General features: G+C 34.8%; 1 protein-coding gene across 11 annotated transcripts in view; it reads right to left on the bottom strand.

Moving 5' to 3' along the window:
- The window catches only part of LOC139132396 (probable 3',5'-cyclic phosphodiesterase pde-5), a 243,066-nt gene that overhangs the window by 99,536 nt on the left and 125,883 nt on the right, over nt 1–17,647 (bottom strand). For all 11 annotated transcript variants that reach the window (XR_011552272.1, XM_070698733.1, XM_070698724.1 and 8 more), the window contains one exon: nt 4,628–4,686. Coding sequence is in view for 10 of the 11 variants with exons in the window: in XM_070698733.1 (XP_070554834.1) it covers nt 4,628–4,686 (59 nt within the window). In the remaining variant the exon portion in view is untranslated. The remainder of the gene's footprint in view (nt 1–4,627; nt 4,687–17,647) is intronic.

Here is a 17,647-nt window from a genome sequence, read left to right as displayed (position 1 = left end):
ATGTTTTCTAATGATTTTTTACTACATTTCAACACAAAATACAGTTTACCATATCAAATGCCATTAGGGAAAGACTGCTTTAACTTGCCTGGTACCTGAAACCTGAGTCCTTGCCTGACCAACTTGGGTGACAAACAGAAGACTTTTAATCCCCCAAGGTGTGAATGTTCCATTGTTATGTTTATCCTATCCAGCTGGTGCAACTGTAGTACCATTGAAGGAAAGGCAGGTCTGTGAAATTGATCCTCTGATAACTAAGTAGGGAAGTAGGGTATTCCTAAGTTAATGGAGCTTTCCCCGTAATGCTTACTAAATCACCACATTATATACTCTTAGTTCCAGTAGGTATAAAATTACCATAAAAAATCCTAAAAATACAAAATGAAAGATATCCCTGTAAAATTGACAGTTTCGCAAAGTTGCCCACCAAAGTTCAAAATTCCAGATTTCAACCTAATTTCAATATATCTCATTAACATAAACCCTAGGAACCTGTAGAGTAAATATCAAAGCTACCAGATTAGTAGTTTTAGGAGAAAAAAAATTTTGACCAAAAGAGGCAAAACTTGCCCCAGAAATAAAACAGAGGGCCAAAGTCTCTGAAGCTACTATAGACATGGATACAAAATTAAGTATTTCCTGACTGTATGAAATTATCTCACTAAGGTCATCCTAGGGACATGTAAACCAAATATTAAAGCTGTCTGACCTGCGGTTTTGAAAAAACAAGCGACTCAACAGTTGACAGAGCTCTGCTGTGTTATGTAGAGAATAACCTTTGATGACACATGTATTGATGAAGAAGGTGGATATCTTTGATAGCTCATTTCAGGATGGCCTGACCAAAAATGGAAAAAACTTCCGTAAAAATACAGATTTGCATATTTCATCAGACTATATTAGTCTATTATAGCAAATAAACGAGAGTTAATTACATTCTAATTAAAGTAAACAAGACTTGCTTGAATCAAGATTTACGTCATAAAAAAACAGCATATCTGTCAGGTTATAAAGAATCTTGCGCTGGTTATCTTTTAATATCAGTATTTTCATCCTATTAACCAAGCACATTTTAACTTTCAAATTAACATTGTAAGTAAGTTCTGTTGAATAAGTTGAGACTGTACTACTCAGAGAAAGCACACTGAAGAGACAAATGTTAGAAACTTAAGAAGTTCAAGGTCATCAAAAGCATTATAAGGAATCATGTTACACTTTCATTGCACTGTTTACACAGATTGCATAATTGCTAAAAATAGCACGAGGAATCTTACAGCCCAGCTTTACCATAAAAACCCTATCACTTTGACCACTCTTTTAATTGACCACTCTATTTTTTTCCTCAAAAAGTAATCTTATTTTGTCCTTACCAAGTCAACCATAAATGGAAATTAGAACTTTCTCTATCTCTATTTATTTGACCACCCTATCATGACAAACTATTGTGAGCAGTTTCTTTTAGATAACATAAATGGTGGTTCAAAATATATCAAAGTTGAGATTCAGGAAAGTTGCCTTTGAACTTTCTGATAATTCCACACTAAATTTATTTTGGCTTTGATGATTTCCTAATTAATTCAATTATTTAAAATCATATTAATTATTTTTTTTCAGGGTGAATTGATAGGGTTTATACAGTACAAGAATTACATACAATGTAAGTCAAACTTTGACCAAATATGACAAAAAAATTCCTTAAAAATACACATTCGCATATTTCATCACGATTTGAACAAATCTAAGTTGGGTTATCCCTAGGGACCTGTATACCAAATAACAAAGCTGTCTGACCAGCGGTTATGAAGAAGAAGATTTTTTACCAAAAACACCTTTTTTGGCATTAATTTGCCTATTTTCAACAATATCAAAAAATTAAAAAAAAAAAGTTTCTCAAAATCATATTTTTCATCTAAACAACAAATATCAAATCAGTAAGTACTGCGGTTCTCAAGATATTTGAGTGGACGGACGCCTCACAAACGGACATACATACATACATACATACACAATACATACATACATACAGACTGATGACGGACGCCGGACGGATACCCATCCCAATAGCTTCTATAGACTATAGTCTATAGTAGCTAAAAAATTGCCAGTTTCAACCTTACCAGTTTCAACTTAACTTCAATACATTATATCAAGATTAATCTCACAGGCTACAATAACACCAGCTTCTTCTAGAGAAAGGCAGTACAAATACCACTGTAGGTTGGTACACATCACTACAAACACGTCAGAAATCTCTCCTTGGTGTGCTGCCCTGGTATAGTTCAGATAAGATGTCCTTTCCTTAAGAGCTTAGATACATATCAACCAAATATCAAAGTTATCAGATCAGAACTTTTTTGGTTAACAAAATTTTTGACCACAAAATGGGAAAATTGCCCCCAAATTACAAATATGATAATATCAATACAATTTGTACAAACTTAACTGAGGTCATCCTGAGGAACATGAATATCAACTTTCAGAGTGATCAGACCAGTGACTTCAGGGAACAAGATTTTTTGACTAAAAACGGAAAAAATACCCTTAAAATACAAACATGCCAATTTTTACCTAATTTTGTACACACATAATTTAGGATACCCAAAGGAATCTGCATACTAAGTTTCAACCTAATCTGACCAATGCTTACTGAGTTTTAGCCATTTGCAGGATTTTTCCTTTTTTCCCCTCATTTGCATATTTTTGGCACTAACGTGTTCATTTGAACGAATTCACATCTCCACCCCTATGTGCACCTGTACACCATATACTAAGACTGCAGCTGTAGCGGTTTAGGAGTTTTTGATCTGGATGGACTAACAGACATACATACATACATACATACACACATACACGCAGATGCCATTTTGCCACCTTATAAGAATACCTCCCACTTGGATATACATATGCATATCTCATAACCTAATGTTGATAGACACTTGAAATTCAATATGCCACATCAGTGTGTTCACTCAACGGGAAAATTTCATTTTCAATTTTCAAACAAGCGACCTAGCGGCCGATATAGCTCCGCTGTGTTTATGTAGAGAATAACTATTTTTGACACATGTTGATGAAAAAGGTGGAAATCTTTGATAGCTCATTTCAGTGACCAGAAAAAAGAGGCTAAAATAGCTGCAAAAATACACAATTGAAGATTTCATCATAATTTGAATATATCACATCTGATCATCCCTAAGAACATGTCAACCAAAGCTATCTCACGAGTAGTTTTTTGAGAATAAAATTTTCTGACCAAAAAATGGCAAAAATTGCCCCCAAAATGAAAATTGCAGATTTCACCATAATTTTAATACATCATATATTACAATAATACCTTGGAAACTGTATACCAAATATCAAAGCTATCAACTTGCAATTTTTGAGAAACACATTTTTTGACCAAAAATGGCAAAAATTGCCCCAAAATACAAAATTGCAGATTTCATCATAATTTCAAAATATCACATTTAGTTCATCTGTAGGAACCTGTATACCAAATTTCAAAGCTAGTAGACCAGTATTTTTTGAGAAAAAAATTTTTGACCAAAAATGGAAAAAATTGCCCCAAAAACTCAAAATTACAGATTTCATCATAATTTCAATAAATATTATTTAGTTTATCTGTAGGAACCTGATATAGAATTTCAAGGCTATCAGACCAGTACTTTTTGAGAAACACGTTTTTTGACCAAAAATGGCAAAAATTGCCCAAAAATACAAAATTGCAGATTTCACAATTTAGTTCATTTATAGGAACCTGTATATCACATTTCAAAGCTATCAGATAAGTAGTTTTGGAAATGCACATTATTTGACCAAAAATGGCAAAAAATGCCCTAAAAATACAAAATTACAGATTTCAACAGAAATTCAATACATATTACTTAGTTCATCTATTGGAACCTGTATACCAAATTTCAAATCTATCAGACCAGTACTTTTTGAGAAATACATTTTTTGACCAAAAATGGCAAAAATTGCCTTAAAAATGCAAATTTGAATATTTCTGCACAATTTGTACAAATTTGAAATACATCATCCCTATAAGGGACCTATGTACCAAATATCAAAGCTGTCTGACGGTAGTTTTGAAGAACAAGATGTTTAAAGATTTTTTTAACCAAAACGACAAAAATTGCCTTAAAAATACAAATATGCAAATTTCACCACGATTTGAACAAATCTGACTGAAGTCACCCTAAGTAAACTGCACATCAAATTTCAAAGCAATCGGACAAGCAATTCAGAGAAGAAATTTTTTTTAACAAAAACAGCAAAAAATGCCCCAAAAATACAAATATGCAAATTTCACCACGATTTGAACAAACTTAAGTGAGGTCACCCTAAGTGAACTGCATACAAAATTTCAAGGCAATTGGACTTGCGGTTTCAGAGGAGAAGGCTATTGTTGACGGACGACGACGACGGAACACGACGATGATGGACGATGATGGACAACGACAAAAAATCAACCTATTTGATAAGCTCCGGGTTGTTGACAGCGGAGCTAAAAAATAAGGGGTTGAAAACTTAAGTTACTCACGAGCTTCAAAATAAGCCCCTACCCCTACAAGTCTCATGATCTATCAAGGAATTGCATTCTAACTTTAGTCCTGTACATACGTACCTCTTCATCTTCTTCTCCAAAGACACTGTTTCCATGGAATTTATACATTTCCATCACACCTATTGAAAAAATCCTTGTCATTAATATGATGCAATAAAATATTATTATTTTTGAGTGAGATATGTTAATGTCAACAGTTGACAATTACTGTGAAATGTAGCACTGACAATTATTGTGACATGTAGCAGTACTGAAATGTATTATTGTGACATGAAGCAGTACTGACAATTATTGTGACAAGTAGCACTGACAATTATTGTGACATGTAGCACGGACAATTTTTGTGACATGCAGCACTGACAATTATTGTGACATGCAGCACTGACAATTTTTGTGACATTTAGCACTGACAATTATTGTGACATGTAGCACTGACAAAATGTGACAAGTACCACTGACAATTAATGTGACATTTAGCACTGACAATTATTGTGACATGTAGCACTGACAATTTTTGTGACAATGTAGCACTGACAATTATTGTGATATGCAGTACTGACATTTATTGTCACGTGACAAGTAGCACTGACAATTTTTGTGACATGTAGCACTGACAATTATTGTGACATGTGGCACTAACAATTTTTGTGACATGTACCACTGACAATTATTGTGACATGTAACACTGACAATTTTTGTGACATATAGCACTGACAATTTTTGTGACATGTAGCACTGACCATGAATAAGATCACTTTTAATAAACATTGATTGACTGAACACGACGGCATCACCACTGCCCATCACACACCTTAGGTGGATTTACTGAAGGGTACTTTTGCCTTCTCATTTTATAAGTCATGCACCTCATGGGAGTTCATGAGGTTGGTTTGATAATACTGACATATAGTTTGACTGTGGACAGTAGCAAGTGATATAACATCATCACTGCATGTTTTACTAGCCATGTCAGGCCAATTTTAAATATTGGGAAAAGAGAATTGGAAAGTACTTCAATCTAAAGATCTCACTGAGGGAAACAAAACAAGCCTTGAATGATCAAGATTGGATGAGTAGTTCCGGAGATACAGATTTTTAAAATGATAAATTTTCATATTTTTTTCTGCCGTTCAAAAAAAGTTTTTGACGTTTTTAATTTTAATGAAGTTTTGATGTCAATATATCAGAAATAATACATAAATAACTTTTATGAAAGCTTAAAACCTGTTGCAATATTCCTTTTGAAACCAACTGTGGCCATTCACTCTGAAAAAGCGTATTCAACTACAAATTATATGCGGTTAAAATTTGAATATTATCTAATTTCACCGACCGTAAAAACAGTGCGTTCACAGAAAAATAGTAAACATAGGGCCAAAGTCCCTGAAGCTACTATAGACACGGATACAAAATTAAGTATTTCCTGACTGTATGAAATTATCACCCTAAGGTCATCCTAGGGACTTGTAAACCAAATATTAAAGCTGTCTGACCAGCGGTTTTGAAAAAACAAGCGACTCAACAGTTGACAGAGCTCTGCTGTGTTATTTAGAGAATAACCTTTTCTGACACATGTATTGATGAAGAAGGTGGATATCTTTAATAGCTCATTTCAGGATGGCCTGACCAAAAATGGAAAAAAATTCCTTAAAAATACACATTTGCATATTTCATCACTATTTTAACAAATCTAAGTTGGGTTATCCCTAGGGACCTGTATACCAAATAACAAAGCTGTCTGACCAGTGGTTATGAAGAAGAGGATTTTTTACCAAAAACGCCTTCTTTGGCACCAATTTGCCTATTTTCAACAATATCAAAAAATTAATAAAAATAGTTTCTCAAAATCGTATTTTATCCATCCAACAAATATCAAATCAGTAAGTACTGTAGCTCTCAAGATATTTGAGTTGACCGACGCCTCACAAACGGACATACATACATTACATACAGACTGACGGTGGACGCTGGACGGATACCCATCCCAATAGCTTCTATAGACTATATTAGTCTATAGTAGCTAATAAACGAGAGTTAATTACATTCTAATTAAAGAATTAAAGTAAACAAGCCTTTCTTTAATCAAGATTTACGTCATAAAAAAACAGCATATCTGTCAGGTTATAAAGAATCTTGAGCTGGTTATCTTATCTTTTAACAAGTCATCGTTGATGACACAGTCCCCACTTGTTAATAATGGGTACTTTGATTACATGTAATCAGAGAGGATAGAGTCCTCTTCATTAATTAGGTCTGTGATAAAAATACTTTGATACAGATGGCGCTCAATGGCCAAGAATGAGTTCCATGGTGATGAAAATATAAAACCAATGTAAGCCACCATCCTAAAGTTCATAAAATGAGTCAACTAGGAATTAATCAACAGGATGTTGCAAAACATTTTTGCATACAATTCTAACACTTAACAGATTATCACTGGTACCATATTTCATAAAGTTTGATGCAGTATTTACAACACTATGAGATCAACTTCTGTATCAAGTTTCATCACATTTGACGTTGTATTAATTTGTGGCTATATCACCCTAATTAGGAAAGTTCATTACTTATGCAATTACAAATTAATTAAAATGACACTGATAAATGTCTTTTTCAATGTTAAAGCAATGTGAGCTTAACATCGGTTAACATCTGTAAAAAGTTTCATGAATTTGATGCAGTACCGGTACATATTTCTTGACATATCAGCCTACTTATGAAACTTCAATAATTGACATGTTACTGCTACATGACGTGAAACAAATTGACGAGCATATGTATGAAATAGGTCAATGTCAACTTTGAATGATACTGGTGGAAATATGTCTGAGTTATGGCTCTGTACATGAAAACATCGTAATAAAATGGCTGCCTAGCAAACATATTGGATCGTATCACATAAAAAATCAACGTACATATGTATGACATAGGTCAATGTCCTTGTACCAACTTTGAATAAAATCAGTTGAGATATGCCTGAGTTATGCCTCTGTATATGAAAAAATCGTAACAAAATGACCACACAGCAGCCATATTGGATTGTATCACAAAACAAATTGACGTGCATATCTATGACATTGGTCAATGTCCTTGTACCAACTTTGAATAAAATCGGTTGAGATATGCCTGAGTTATGCCTCTGTATATGAAAAAATTGTAATAAAATGGCCGCCTAGCGGCCATATTGGATTGTATCACAAAACAAATCGACGTGCATATCTATGAAATTGGTCAATGTCCTTGTAGCAATGTTGAATAAAATCGGTTGAAACATGTCTGAGTTGTGGCTCTGTACATGAAAAAATCATAATAAAATGGCCGCCTGGCGGCCATATTGGATCGTATCACCAAAAAAATTGACGTGCATATCTATGACATTGGTCAATGTCCTTGTACCAAGTTTGAATAAAATTGGTTGAAACATGTCTGAGTTATGGCTCTGTACATGAAAAAATCGTAATAAAATGGCCGCCTGGCGGCCATATTGGATCGTATCCCAAAACAAATCGACGTGCATCTGTATGACATATGAAGTAATCCTTGTACCAAGTTTGAATGAAATCGCTTCTTGCATCTCTGAGATATCTGTGTGAACGGACGGACGGACGCACACACCCACGCACGCACGCACGCACGCACGGACATGACCAAACCTATAAGTCCCCCCGGACGGTGTCCGTGGGGACTAATATCAGTATTTTCATCCTATTAACCAAGCACATTTTAACTTTCAAATTAACATCGTAAGTAAGTTCTGTTAAATAAGTTGAGACTGTACGTACTCATAGAAAGCACACTGAAGAGACAAATGTTTGAAACTTGAGAAGTTCAAGGTCATCAAAAGCATTATAAGGAATCATGTAACACTTTCATTGCACTGTTTACACAGATTGCATAATTGCTATAAATAGCACATGAGGAATCTTACAGCCCAGCTTTACCATAAAAACCCTATCACTTTGACCACTCTTTTAATTGACCACTCTCTCTTTTTCCTCAAAAAGTAATTTTATTTTATCCTTACCAAGTCAACCATAAATGGAAAGTAGAACTTTCTCTATCTCTATTTATTTGACCACCCTATCATGACAAACTATTATGAGCAATTTCTTTTAGATAACATACAGAGCACAATAAATGACGGTTCAGAATATATCAAAGTTGGGATACAGGAAAGTTGCCTTTACATGTTTTAATCTTCCAAGATGGTAAGCATTTCACTATGAACTGTCAAAAAAAGTTGAACTTTCTGATAATTCCACACACAAATTATTTTGGCTTTGATGATTTCCTAATTAATTCATTTATTTAAAATCATATTAATTATTTTTTTCTGGGTGAATTGATAGGGTTTATACAGTACAAGAATTACATACAATGTAAGTCAAATTTGACCAAAAATGACAAAAAAATTCCTTAAAAATCCACATTTGCATATTTCATCACAATTTGAACAAATCTAAGTTGGGTTATCCCTAGGGACCTGTATACCAAATAACAAAGCTGTCTGACCAGCGGTTATGAAGAAGAAGATTTTTTACCAAAAAACACCTTTTTTGGCATTAATTTTCCTATTTTCAACAATATCAAAAAATTAAAAAAACTAGTTTCTCAAAATCATATTTTTCATCTACACAACAAATATCAAATCAGTAAGTACTGCGGTTCTCAAGATATTTGAGTGGACAGACGCCTCACAAACGGACATATATACATACATAAATACATACAGACTGACGACGGACGCCTGACGGATACCCATCCCAATAGCTTCTATAGACTATAGTCTATAGTAGCTTAAAACTAAGTCCACCTAATTAAATATGCAAAAATTAAATATCTCGATTATTCTTCCACATAGAGACAGAGAATTTTCAATTTGTAGGTTTTCAAACATGCTGAATTCAATGAAATCATTCAAAATGATGTCTGACCATATCCTATGTAGTTTCCCTGATCAGCCTTTCAGGTATGCTAATTTATGCAAATTATTACATTCATTGTAAGTTTCTGTAATTAGCAATATGTCAGCTAAATGGGTAACTACAATCATTGGTGCCAGACTAGCCCATAAAAACCATTCATGGTGTGCGATGTATGCATTCTGCCACTAAAATTTGTTTGCATTTGTTAAAATTAAAGAAAGTAACATTTTGTTCAGTTTACGAAAATTTACCAGTCCCAAAGCATCTTCTGAAGTAAATTCTGAATCGCAGTGGTTTCAAACTTTCCAAGGATATGAGTAAATACTTTGTTTTACGTGAATATATACAATCTATGAGCACACGTACCCGGCCTTGCTCGGTCATAACGTCAGTGGCGCTCGGGCTTCTAATTGACTCAACGCACTCGTCGATCAATTTCCATCAAAATCGCTTGTCAAATTTTCATGACACTTCACAATCTTACTAATTATGAACTAAACTTTATCATCAGAAAGTCAGTTACCCCCAATTTTGCTGTCTTGAGGTCAAAAATTCCCATCAAAGTTTGTTCGTTTTGTACTGCGCGCTGCCACCCGATGTTTATTAGCATTTGTTAACAATAAAGCCATATAGTCCATTCGTTCAGAAAAAAATTACAAGTTCCATTTTTAAAGCATCTTCTGAAGTAAATCCTGAATCACAGTGGTTTCAAACTTTAAAAAACTACGAGTAAATATTTTTGTTTTTACGCGAATATACACTCATCCAAACTGTCTACGCAGTACGCGATAGCGTACACACTGGCCTCACTCAAGTCACAATGTCGGTAGCTGCAATAACTGTAGCCCACGTGCCTTTGTTTACCATGTAGGCTATTCAGCCCAGGCCATGCCAGTGGCTGAATAGCCAACACGGCAAAACAAAGACACGTGGACTACAATTATTGCAGCTATGTCGACAGCCAACACGGCAAACAAAGGCCCATGGGCTAAAATTTTTGCAGCGGAAATGTCGATAGTGGCACTCATGCTACCTCTCGAAGACGCTCAACGTATTTGTCGATCAATTTCCATCGAAACCGCTCAACAAAATTTCATGAAACCTTCGAATCTTACTAAATATACACTAAATTTTATCATCAGATAGCTACTCATACAAAATTTTGCTGTCTTGAGGTTGAGATTTTCGATCAAAGTTCTTCTTTCAATTTCAAACGATGACAACATGTGAATATCGCAACATTGGGGCTCTGACGCATTAGAAAATTACTGACGTTTCCAACAAGGGGTCATACATTGAAATCGGCCCATACGTTTCAGTGGAATGTTCCATTTAATATAGGGGTTGCAAAATCACCCTTTTCTGGCGATCCGCGCAAGAGGACGAAACCCAATTTTCAAGTTTTTACAACTTTTTATTAGTTTTATTTTTTCGATTTTATTTCTTTACAAATGAAAGAAAAAGTTTATGACAATCAAAATGAAGTATCAAAAGTGAAAAAAACATAATTTATTTAGGAAAAATATGCCTTTAAAGTTGGGACTTTTTATGTGAAATTCACTCGACAGAACAATTTTTCGGTTGTTTGACATGGCTAGTTTTACATGAGGGGACCTGACAACATATACCAGCAGAAGGCAAGCTGGTAAAGATACTTTCATCAAGAGCATTCCGTCTGATAGTAGACATGCTGTACACGAGTTTGACCTGGTAAGCCATGGAATTTGCTCAGATTCACAACTTAGCACTGCTGGAAGCAGAATTGAAGTGACAGATGTGTGAAAGACTGGAAGATAGGCATATGATGGTGCCCTGGAGAGTGACGTTGTTCCACTCGCCAAGCTGAGATAATCAGCATTAGTAGAAGCCATACTACCACCAAAGGTACATTATGCCTTGATATACCCTCAGGGCTTTTATTACATTTTTATCAACACGCTGAAAGCATTTATCGGGTCGCTAGTTTAGGCAGCGACCAAAGGTTACTGCGGCTGATGACTGAAGGTCATCAGCAAGGGGAAGAGTTCAAGAGGGGGGATGTGCTCCCCTCTCGAAGGGGGTTTTAGCGGGCCTCACCTAGAAAATTTTGAGATTTAATGGCTTTTTTTTACAGCTATTTGTGGCTTTCCAGATGACATTAAAAATATGAGTATTTTATGGCTCATTCCCCTTACCAAATCTGTTGACCGGAAAGTGCCTGGTATGTGCCTAGTTTGTGCCTGGTTTGTGTCTGGTTTGTGCCTGGTGCCCCTTTTCAGTGCCTGGAAAGTGCCTGTTTTAGTGTTTACTTTGATTTTTAAGCAAACACAAGTGACCGTAAGGCCAGAGAAAAAAAAAATCTTGTTCATCGGATTATTTGGACCAAGTCCCAGGAGCGGCGAGCGAAAAAATTTTTTTTTATTTTTTTTAGGCCGAAGGTAAACGGGGTGGCATTTTTGCACAGATGCAGACAAGGCAAGATAATTGTTTCCCTTTTCACCAGAAATATCTCAGACAAGAAACACTGATACTGGCAACTGAATTCAATACTATATTTCCCAACAATAACATAGGCCATTACATTCACAGTTAGTGTTTGCACAACATATTCTGAGCATTTCAACATTCTCTCAGAATAAAACTGAAATGTACAGCAAATCACTGAAATTCAACAATTCAGTATTGTCCTTTAATATTGTTCTGGTGGGACCTAGCATCTGAGTTTTTTCACTTTACTTTGGCCCCATGTTTTGGCCTCTTTACCACTGTCTATATATACACATTTTACATGATAATGGTCTAACAACACTGTACTGTGATCGGAGTGAAGTTATACAGTCATCATTCAGATCGTACTTTAACATCGACGCAACCATGTGTTTTGTCATTGCCGTAAATTTTTATACTTTCGATGCAATTTTCATTCAATCGGATGCACCGTCCATCTGCTGTCACGATCTTGTTGAACAATTCGCCGAACGTAATATCAGGACAAACACTGCACTGAATAGCGTCTCTGGAACTAACTGTTGGCCATCACGTCGAATGTTGGCGATCAAATTAATACTCATGTGACATGTACTAACCTTTACAAAACGAGCAAATTTCTGGCCAAATCGACCCACTTTGCGTCGTGATTCGCCAAATTCAGACGTAACAACAACGTGTTGGCGGTCAACTAAGTCCGAACACGAATGAAGTCTCATTCAGAAGAATGATCCCGTGCCCGCGAAAACCCGACACAGTGTAGGGCGCCACCAGCGGCAGTACTAAAAATATTTGTAATGCGGAAGTAAGAATTTGCCGGAATCAAAAAAAAAAAAATTCCAAATATGCCAAAGTAGAAGCGGCGATTCCGATGAACAATTTATTTTTTCTTCCTGGCCTAAACTGCACGTTTTTGACCAGAACGCGACCAGCATTAGGTCTTAGTTTTTTTAACCAACTTTTATGACTGGAAAGCGACCCGCATTATGACTTAATTTTTCTTAACCAACATTTATGCCCAGTTTATGCCTGGATTGCAAATGAAATTGAATTTCTTCATTTTTTATGACCAGTTTGTGCCTGGTTTGTGAATGAAATTGAATTTGACCATTTGGGAATGCCTGGGAAATTAAATGGAATTTGACTCTGATTACATGTAGATGACTGCTTTGCACCTGGTTTTCAAATGAAATAAAATTTGAATATTTTCCCTTGCTAAAGATTATTTCTACTGCAAATCTACAGCAAGCATACGGTAGCTTGCAGAAGTTTACAGCTAGCTATGACCCTCCGGCAAACCCTTAAATCAGTTTGCAGCAAATTTGCAGTAAACGGCTAAGTTGCTGCAAATTTGCAGTAAACGGCTAAGTTGCTGCAAATTTGCTGCAAACAAGGTTATTGCTGTAAATATGCAGCAACACATGCTGGACATATTGCCAACTATTGCATTCCCAGGAAGTACAGTGAACCACTGGAGTTCATGATAGTTCATACTCAAGAAAACAAAACTGACCTTTCATTTATATTTCATATTTATGTATTTTTATAACAGACAATCCACTTTTTTAAATTATTATAACTGGTAGACAATGAACAGCTTTTAAAGCACAGTTCGGCTGGTGAAAGTGACAATCTGGTTGGGTAAATCATGGTTGGATTGACAGCTGAATTTTTAGGAAAACAAATTTTTAAAACAGGGACTTGTCTGTCTTGCAAGTTAAACTCTGTATTTTCTGTGAATGATACCAAAATGCAAGCAGTTCTGAACGAAATGTGTGTCTGATCGTCTGTAAGGAAGCGTTGAAGACTTTTGCTACTGCAAATCTGTACCATAAAAATAAAAATAGCGCCAATGTCACTTGATCACAACTGGCACATTGTGAAACTACTCTATCTCTGGGTACACCTGTACATGAAATACTGAATGGGTAGTTGCTGTGGGTTTGGAGTTTGTCAGTACACACACCCACACAATCATATCATATACATACAGACAAACTTAAAGACAGACAATCTCAAACCTATAAGAAGAGTTTTCACTGGCACATATACTCTTGGCCATATGGGAGTTTGAATGGGTTAGCTCTACATACTGACATACATGTAGAGGAGAAGTTGTTGATTGTGCCTGCACTTCAAATGTAAAGAATAACCACCTGGTATTTGTAGCTGACAGCTGGGGAAAAAGTGACATGGGACAAGAATGGATTTTAACTGTAAACAAATTTTATTCAATATATAAACACTGAACAGTATTAAAAAATCAAGCAGGTAGTATTTTGTAAAAAATACCGTCAAGGACACTGTGCTCACATTCAGTTTGAACTGGTCTATTTGAGAAATATTTAAACCAGGAAAAACAAGAATGACAAAAGCAAATAAGGTCTGAAAGGTAGGTACTGGAGGTCATCTTTGGAAACATGCATATCGACTCCAATAGCAATGGGACAAGCAGATTCTAAACGCATAAGCAAATGTCAACAACAAAAAATAGACAGAGAAGGCTCAATAAAAAGAAAAGGTGGGTGTAGAAAAATGTACAAGGGATCTGGTAAAAATGTAATGCTAACTCATCAATCTTCTAGACCCTACCCCCTCCTGAATATCAAATGTTCCATCCCTTGGTATTAATGGATGAGCGTTATTATTCTAATGTAAATAGCACTTAAGTTAGTTACAGATAGTGAAATTCCTTCCGCTGTGGGCAGTGATTACAACATCTGGAATTATCCTGGATCCAAATTTCTCATCAGTTCTTGTATGTCTTACATAGAAAAGTTGCAAAAATTGGTCCGCAATGAAAAAATTTACCTCAGCTTTGTTTTCTCAATCAAGTTTTCCTACAAATTGATACTAAATATGACAAAATTATGTTCACAGCCTTCAAAACTGTCTCATAATATATCCTGGGTTGGTGTAGGTCATTTAAGGTCACAAACTGAGAAAATTACCTAAACTATACAAATATAGGGGGTTCCCATCACTTTGAGCAGAAAATTTATCTAATAACATCCCTCGGGACTTTATACCAAATTACAAAGCTATCAAACAAGTTATTTTGAGAACAAGTTTTCTTGACCAAAAATGACAATATTGTCTTAAAAATACAAATTTGTATATTTCAGGACAATTTCCACATATCTAACTATTGTCATCTCTGTACATCTGTGTACCAAATATAAAAGCTGCCTGTCCAGGGGTTTTAAAAAGAAAATACTGTTTAAAATTTTTTGACCAAAAATGACAAAATTGCTCCAAAATAGTAATTTTCCAAATTTTGCCATAATTTCAACAAATTAGAAGAGTAACACCTGCGCAAAGATCCAACCCAAATTTGAAAGCGATTGGGCTGGCAGTTTCAGAGAAGAATTTTTACTGAAAATGAGAACCAGATATGAACTGTAAATGCTCACGTGTTTCATTGTACATGTATATTGCAGTTATGTGTAAATTTGAACCTTTGCCACATGTTTGCAACTTCATTGAAAGTATTATGATCAACATAATGAACAATATTCACCACAGATTACACTCTATCGGTCATTAAGTATTCAAATACGCAATTAGCTGAAATAGAAATAATTAATTTCTTTGACTGCTGTCACTGTATCACCACTTTATATAGCAAGTGTAATTGCCTTTGGTCAAGTCCTTCAAACTATATATTCCAAACTTTGAAAGCTCATTAGATATGCAAACTATTAATTAGCTGACATGAAAACTTAAGTGCGAAATGACTTTCAATATTGGTATAACCTGGTATAATCATCAATATACATAGCATGTTATGCCAACTTTGATCAAATAAATCATAAAGTATGTATCCCTAATTAGGAAAGTTCATTAAATATACACATTAGGAATTGGCTGAAGCAAAAATGCTTTATAATGTTAGCCTACATAATAGTATCTTTAATGTACATAGCAATTTTCATCAATTTTGGTCATGTAAATTCAAATATATATCCCTAACTTCAAAAATAGTGACAACATCACTGTTCGCTCCCACATAGTTATCAATAAAGTTAACAATTGTATGAAACATGGACATACATGTACAGACAGACTGACATACACAGACTGGCACAGAGTGATGACATTGACCCCAAGTGTGCCTTGGCCCATGGAGAGTGATATAACAAACAGCTGAATGTAATGATAAAATAGTTAAGTATAGGCCTATATAGGCACTGAGAGTGAATATGTTACAGCAATTTGATTAGTTTCTTTTCCTTTTCTACTTCTGTGATAATCTTTAAGACAATCAATCTGCAAGGCAGTTTATGTATTGACAAATATGTTATCTTTTACAAGTACACAGTAAACTGTTCTTGATTTTTCATTTACAATATTTGACATGGACTGAAATACATAACATGCAACCAATGTTTACACTTTGCCCATACACCAGATAAATGGAGAAATTTCAACATAAAATCATTACACAGAAAACCCTATACAGGGAAAAGTAAACATTGGTTTCTTCCAGAACAGCTGGTGCATCCACATCTGGAACAACTTACAAACTTAACCAAGTACACAAGGATGATGACACAAGAGATAAAGTTAAACTGTGGTGAACTTGACTATTCCTTTCAAATCCTTACCTAACTTGACATCTTAAAAAAATACACTGCATGGTTAATTGCGCACAAAAATACATCGGGGTGGACCATTCGATGAGGGATGGTGTCTGGAAGATTGATGAGGTACATTATCTTTTTTATCCGATCCATTGTACATTCTTTTTTCCCCACTCTCCCACCTTTTCTTTTTATCAAATCTTCTCTGCCTGAATTTTTTATTGGCATTTGTTTGGAATTTTTTCAAAATCTGCCAGGATTTTTTTACCGCATTTCAACACCCAATAAAGTTAACCATATCAAATGCTTACTAAATCACCACATTATATACTCTTAGTTCCAGTAGGTATAAAATTACCAAAAAAAATCTTTAAAATACAAAATGAAAGATATCCCAGTAAAACTGACAGTTTCGCAAAGTTGCCCCAAAAATTCAAAATTCCGGATTTCAACTTAATTTCAATATATCTTATTAACAAAAACCCTAAGAACCGGTTTACTGAATATCAAGCAATCAGACTGGTAAATTTTGAGAAACAAATTTTTTGACCAAAATGAGAAAAATTGCCCCCCAAAATACAAAATTGCAGATTTCATCCTAATTTTAAATATATCTAATTAACATAAATCCTAGGAACCTGTACACTAGATATCAAAGCTACCAGATCACAAGTTTTAGGAGAAAAAATTTTTGACCAAAAAAGGCAAAAATTGCCCCAAAATAAAAAAAAAAATTGCCAGTTTCAACATACCTTCAATACATTATATTGAGATTAATCTTAGATACCTGTATACCAAATATCGAAGCTATCAAATCAGTAGTTTTTGGATAAAAATTTTTTATATCAAAAATTGGGAAAATTGCCCCAAAATTACAAATATGACAATATCAATACAATTTGTACAAGCATGACTGAGGTCATTCTGAGGAACATGAATATGAAGTTTCATAGCAATCAGACGAGCGATTTCAGAGAACAAGATTTTTTGACTAAAAACTGAAAAAATACCCTAAAAATACAAACATGCAAATTTCATCCCAATTTTTGCACACATACTTTAGAATACCTAAAGAAATCTGCATACCAAGTTTCAACCAAATCTGA

This window comes from Ptychodera flava, chromosome 5 (assembly GCF_041260155.1).
Source record: "Ptychodera flava strain L36383 chromosome 5, AS_Pfla_20210202, whole genome shotgun sequence".
Classification (NCBI taxonomy): Eukaryota; Metazoa; Hemichordata; class Enteropneusta; family Ptychoderidae; genus Ptychodera; species Ptychodera flava.
The sequence above is the reverse complement of the archived record's forward strand: the minus strand, read 5'-3'. Positions and strand labels throughout refer to the sequence as shown.